Below are 6,800 nucleotides of genomic sequence, written 5' to 3' on the forward strand. Positions count from 1 at the left end.
AAGATTTTGAAAAATGCTACACTTAGGTCCTGCTTTTTATTTCAGGCCTTGTCAACGGAATCAATAGAAAGACTCCCAGTATATAACAAAGCTGCCTGGAAGCATTACAACACCAACCATGAGGCTGATGACTGGTGTGTCCCGAGCAGAGAACCGAAAGACATGACGACGTTCCGCAGTGCCTAGTTACCCTTGAAATGCCCAGAAAACCCAAACGTGACTTTGGTATTACATTTTGAAGGGAAGATATTCAGAACTACATTATACCAAATATTTCACATCGTTTTCACAGTTAACTTTGGGTAGATCAAATGGAAACCGAATTCCATTTATGCCTGTTAAACCTCCTAAAAAATGAAATTGTACCTATTTTACACTTATATTTTCACAGTTAATTGAACGTATTTTTAAATAACCATGTTTTGGCCAACTTTACTCTTTATGGTGGACTTTAAAAGTGTGGAAGTCTTTGTGTTTCTACAGGAAGTTGTGTAGTTTTTAAAAATACTTTTCATTTATGTATGCTAGAAACATTTCCTTAATAATATTGATTAGCTGGCTTAGTCATCTTTCTGTTATTTGGAGGCGTTCCACTGTTCTTTCTTTCACAGCAACACCTGTAATAAGATGGTCTTCATATTCCTGTGAGCAACTACAAGCAAAGCAGAAAATAGTTCCCCTATAAGTATAGAAGCAGCCATCTATCAGCATCTATATGCATTATCTTAGCTCCAAAGTTAATTTATCATTTTTAAATTTTCTTACAAAAGAACATAATAAGCAGGTCTCTGGGCATCTAAGCCAAGGTCATGGGCAATTTATTTGAATGTTTGTGATTAATGCAAGGGGAAATATTTATATTAGAAAACAAACTAGGTGCTACTAAAATCCTAGAGAAGAAATGGAGGGCAAAGCAGTGAGTCCCAAACTAATCAATTATTGAAATTACCTGGGGTAGCTTTTGAGAAACTAGAGTTTTTCCAGGTCCTGCCCAAGACATACTGAATCAGAATCTCTAGGAATTACAGTTTTTAAAAACCTTCCTGGGTGAATCTGATGCATAGCCTAGTTAGGAAACCGCTCTTTAAAAATGAATAGTGATACCACATTTGCTAAAGTAGCAGGAGAGATCTTTGGGTTTGGTTTCCATATATTTAAAGGTTAGATTTCTAGTCTCTAAGACAAACTGAATCTCAGGTCTGGTGCAATAAAAAGATAAAGCAGCAAATAAGAATTAGAACAAAATGATTACAGGAGAATAGTCAGGTAACCGAAGAATCAGAACCCTAAATGTTGAAGTCCTGATGAAGAACATATATTTTATAAAAATATCCAGACTTTGTTATCAGGAGAAAATCAACTTGGGTTCATCACAATAATCCTTTACATTTGTATGGTAATTTGTAGTTTACAAATACTTTCATATATGATAACTCTGTTGATCTTTAAAGCAATGAGAGATAGGACAGGTGGTATCATCCTCATTTTGTGACTCAAGGGTTTGGCCCAGTGTTGCAATGAATTGGAACCAGGGCCCAAACCAGGTCTGCTGATCACTCCCATTAGCTGGTAAGTCTGGGAGATGAAGTTAGGAGATGATGTCATAGTCTTACCTCTTCTTCTTTTAAGGTGACAGGAAAATACATTTAGAATAAATGTTAAAGATTAAAGATACAGCTTTACCATTTAAATGGGGGACTTTATTGATCTGGAAAATACATTGAAATGAAGCACCTCATTCTCAAAAGGATTACGTAAGATTGACAATTCTCTATAAATATGTAGGCTAGAAAGGATATTAAAGGGAGGTTAGTCCAGTGTCCTCATTTGATAGACAAAATCCTGAGACTTGGAGGGTTGTATGGTTTGCTCAGGGTTTCTTAGCTAATCTGTCCAAATGCTGGAAAAGGACGTATTGCCTAACCTGTCATTACTTAATTATGGATTTTGTGAAAAATAATAGACTAGGTTAATGGATTTATATTAGTACAATGTGTTACCCTTTTTTAACTTGAAATCACTTTTCTTGTAGTGATGAAATATTTTAGAGTCTTTTGAATCAAAGTATTCACTTTCTTTCCTAAATTAGACATTTGTATATCTGACATAAAGTTGATCCTTTAACTTATGAAATATTCTTCTCCTTTCCCTAAAAAATTAAAGTTCTTCCCTCTTTTAAGAGTTAAGAATTGGTGTTTTCAAAGGAAAAGTGAAATATTTTCCTTTAGCTTGTTGTTAAGGTATAACAACTTTTTAGTTGTTATTGTGGTGATAGAATATTACATACAAAAATATTTGGGGGGAGCTTTCTCCTGGTTGGTTTTAAATCATTGTGCTACCTAAAAAGTTTTTAGATTCTTATTATAGCTCTTTTGTGCACCAGCATTAATTAATGCAGTGTAGATATAAAAATGTACTGAAAGTTAAGAAGTGGATACTGAGTGATTTTTATAATCTGAGCAGTTAATGAATTTGCTAACCATTTTTTTTAAGGAGAGGATAGCAAAATGATTCTTCCCTATACTTAAAAGACTGGCTGGCTTTGGCTGTCTTCATACTTCCTAGTGATCACTTCCTTGCACTGTGAAGTTTTTACATGAAGATGTTGAAATGGAAGTCTACCATATTATTTTATAAAATGTTTTCTGTATGACAGTAAACTGAAAACATGCACCAACTCTTACTTTGAAAATAAATTGGGTCAATTTAGATTAAAAAAATACAATTATGTCTTTTAAATAAAAGTCTCTTTGATCTTCAAGGCTCAACATTCTGTAAACATTTAAAAAGTTGTAGCTTAGGTGCCTTGAATTAACTTTCATTATCTTCAGTAGAAAAAGTGTTTATTCTACAATAAACAAGAGGTGGAGTTTGTATGGTTTGACTTATTCTAGATTTTCATTATCCAAACATACCACATATGACCGACTTATTGCATAAATGAAGATCTTCTGTTTTGTGACTTTAAAAGGTTATATTTAATGTACTCTTCGACTAACTTTCCACAATATAAGTAGTTGTAGGAAAGTTTTTAATTTAACCAGGATTACCTTCTGCTTTACTCTCTGAATGCCAGAACTAAACTTCTCTAGTTAAAGATAATCCCGATCCTATTCCTAATTAATGGGATATAAGCACTACAACTTCCCCTCAGTGCTAAAGCCTGCCAATTTCATAATAGAACTCCAGAGGTAGAGAACTGGGGAAACAAACTATTCGAGTTATGGTCCTGCTGTGGTACTGTGAATGGCTAATCAGGGAGGAAGCCAAATATCAGTTAACCGATTTCAGTTTACATCTTCAATTGCTTGGCATAACTGTGAAGTTTCATCATATGGGTAATTAGGGTTGAGTTAGCTGGGTTGCAAACATGGCTTCTGTTGAAGGAACTTTTCTTCATAGTTTGATTAACTTCTGGACCCACCATTTCTTACAATCAAACCCCAAAGTACTTGAAAAATACTGTAATTAATTCTGTGCGAAGGATTTTATGCATGTCGAAAAAGAACTCACCACTAGTTTGCTTAGTTCCAGCATTTTAAACTACTGAGCATTTTGTTCTATGTACGTGTTGGAAAAGAAGAATTAGACATATCCTACTGTCCACTTTTTTCTAGAGTCTTCATGTTTCTTTAGCAATTGCTAATCATAGGTTTTAATAGCAAAACACAAGCTCACCAGTTGTCTATGCAAAACTTTAGTCATTTTATCTTTACTTTACTTGGAAAAACTTATTTAGGTTGGGGAATAGTGACAGCTATGTTTTAATTTGCTAAATTAGAGATTTTTGAGCAAAAACCTAATTTTTACCAAGTAATATAAACCAGAGAAATTTCCATTTGAGTGTTATCTTCATTCAGCAGTTATTTTCTCAAAGTCTGACAGTGCATTTCCTGCAGTTGTCTCATAGAATATTGTCATAATTTTTGTGGTTTTGAATTGAAATGAAATGTGGCCATCTGTTTATAATAAGTTGAAGATGTTGAAAATATTCTTTAGGAAACATAGTTTATGAGGCCAGGACATTTTAAAATAAGTTTAAGTTAATACAATTTTTTTCATACCTTTATTCTCAGTTAACTCCATAAGGCCAAGTATATGATAGGTACTTGTGGTGGTTTGAATCTGTATGTACCCCAGAAAAACATGTTCTTTAAGCCATTCCTGTGGGTGTAAACCCGTTGTAAGTAGGACCTTTTGATGAAGGTAATTCAGTTAAGGTGTGTCCCACCTCAATCAAGATGGGGCTCAGTTCTATTATGGGAGTCATTTATAAGAGAATGAAATTCAGACAGAGAGAGAGAAAGCCACAGAAGCAGAAAGCTGAAATCAGCAAAACCTGGAAGAGATGGGAGAAACCAGCAGACGTCACCATACACCTTGCTGTGAGAGAGAAGAGCCAAGGATCACCAGCAGCCGGCCCCAGAACACCAGTCTTTGGGAAGAAAGCATTGCCTTGATGGTGGTTTGATTTGGAAATTTTACTGGCCTCAAAACTGTAAGACAGGAAATTTCTGTTGTTTTAAGCCACCCAGTTTGTGATATTTTGTTAGGGTGATCTTAGCAAACTAAGACATCAACCCATTACATAACATTTTAATAAAATCCTGAAGCTAAACCTGAGCAAGGAGAGTACAAAAATTAAAATTATAGATCAATCTCTTGTAACACAGATGAAAAAACTTCTCAAATAAAATATTGGCAAATTGAATGTAACATTGTATAAAAAATAATCCATTATGCCCCAAGTAGGGTGTTTCCAAGAATGTAAGAATGTTTCAATATCTGAAAAATCTGTAATTTACTACACTACAGATTAAAGGAGAAAAACACTATGATCACTTCAGTGGAGACAGAAAGTCAGTTTTAATTTAACTCACTGACATAGATCATTACTGGATATTATAATAATCCTTGGATAGTGGCAGCTAGATGTAAGGCAGATATACTAGAATTTTCTGTAGGTTGGGTCCATGACAGCCCTGCCATGGGAAATTTTATTAGTGGTACTTTGAAACTGAATGGACCCCAGAAAAGATCATGTTATTAATGCTAATCCATTCCTGTGGGTGTAGACCTATTGTGGGTGGGACCTTTTAATTACATTATTTCAGTTGAGGCATGCCCCAGGTAGGTCTTAATCATCTTACTGGGATCCTGTATAAATAGGATGAATACAGAGAGAGAAACCCAGAAAAAGACAGAGAAGCTCAGAAAGAAAGCCACAGAAACAGAGAGGAAGCCACTGACGCCAGAAGCTGGAAGCAATGAAATCTGGAAGAGAAGGGACAGAGCAGCAGATGCCACCATGTGCCTTGCCATGTGACAGAGGAGTCCTGCATTGCTGGAAGCTTTTCTTCAGGAAGAAGGTATTGTCTTGATGCCTTGATTTGTACATTTTCACAGCCTTGGAACTGTAAGTATTTTAAGTCAATAAATCCCCATTGTTACAAGCCAGCCCATTTATGGTATATTGCATTTCGTCAGCTTTAGCAAGCTAAAATAATTAGTTTTATGTCTGGAGCTGACAGAAGTTTTTCTTCACCATTTGCCAGGTACTATAAAAATAATTTCAGGTAAAAGTTACTGGCCTCCTGGGGATTCCTTCTAACTCCGTCCAATACTTTGAAACACAAGTCATTAGTATATACTGGATGGTAAAGAAGTTGGTGGAAAGAAACATCCAAATTCTCTGTATTTGGGCATACTTAAGGTCTGTAAAAGGGCCTAGCATTTTGACAAGTGTATTTGCTTGATAAAGGCTAGATTTTCTTGCTCTGGAGAGATAAGTCCTCTTCACTCTGGAGAAAAAGACCCCTTTCATCTCAAGACCGACCCTCAATGACCAACGAGAGTTGCCAATTAGGAACTATCAGGGTTCTGTAGTGCAGAGCTGACCTTGATTGTTACTGTTTGGTCAGGGTATGTCTTGAGAAGGACTTAGTGGGAAAGTATGATTAAATCCTTGTAAGCGATGCTTCTCAATCTTTAACGCAAAAATTGCAAATTATGGCTCAGCAGGTCTGGAGTGTGGCTTGAGAGTCTGCAGTCTTAATAAGTATCCAGGTGATGCCAATGCTCTTGGTCCATGGACCACACTTTGAGAAGCAACGGTTTAAAGGTTGTGGGATGGGCTGCTATTAGCAGCCCAATAGACCAACTGGAGGGATCAGACTAACTGCAGTATGAGTAGAAGCCAGACAGGTCTGGTTGGTAATCTGATTTTTAGTGTGCTAAAAAGGGCTAGTCAGGATCTATTCCTTATACCCAGGGTACTTGGTGGGTGTACATATGACCTTATGATCTAAATCCCGTTAGTTAACTCATCTTTGGTTGAGTCTGAATCCTAAGAACCTTATCCAGTGGAACATGTAACTAATGGAAGTCCTGACACGTGGTTGATGCAAGGAGATGGTGGCTATGTATAATGCTTATTTTTTGTATCCATTCAAGGGAGGGTCATGTAAGGTGACAGCAAACTTTGGTAGCAAATGATAGCTTTTCTAACCTCCTTATTGTCTGCAGCAGGCAACAAGCAAAGTCTTCTGGGCGTGGGAAGCTTGGATCCAAGACTGAATATGCTGGCACTTTGTGGCTGGGTGGGGTAGAGAGGACTTGGTATGGCCCCTTACAGGAAGGTATAGGTGATGATTTTATCTGGTGAATCTTGATGTGGACCCAGTCTCCAGGTGTAGATCTGTCAGAGCACTTCAAGGTCAGTTAGTAAGACCTCTTGCACCTGTCATTGGAAGGCCCCGACACTTTGTTAATATGTTGCAATAAGTTAGCAGGTGGTTGTA

The 6,800-nt window shown here is 36.5% G+C and overlaps 1 protein-coding gene across 1 annotated transcript in view; it reads left to right on the forward strand.

Annotated features, from left to right (window-relative positions):
- Positions 1 to 3,769, forward strand: part of PDK1 (pyruvate dehydrogenase kinase 1) — a 46,021-nt gene extending 42,252 nt beyond the window's left edge. The window contains exon 11 of the mRNA XM_037849685.1: positions 46 to 3,769. Coding sequence (XP_037705613.1) covers positions 46 to 186 — 141 coding nt within the window. The 3' untranslated portion in view covers positions 187 to 3,769. The remainder of the gene's footprint in view (positions 1 to 45) is intronic.
- Positions 3,770 to 6,800: the final 3,031 nt, after the last annotated feature.

This window comes from Choloepus didactylus, chromosome 9 (genome assembly GCF_015220235.1).
Source record: "Choloepus didactylus isolate mChoDid1 chromosome 9, mChoDid1.pri, whole genome shotgun sequence".
Taxonomy (NCBI): domain Eukaryota; kingdom Metazoa; phylum Chordata; class Mammalia; order Pilosa; family Megalonychidae; genus Choloepus; species Choloepus didactylus.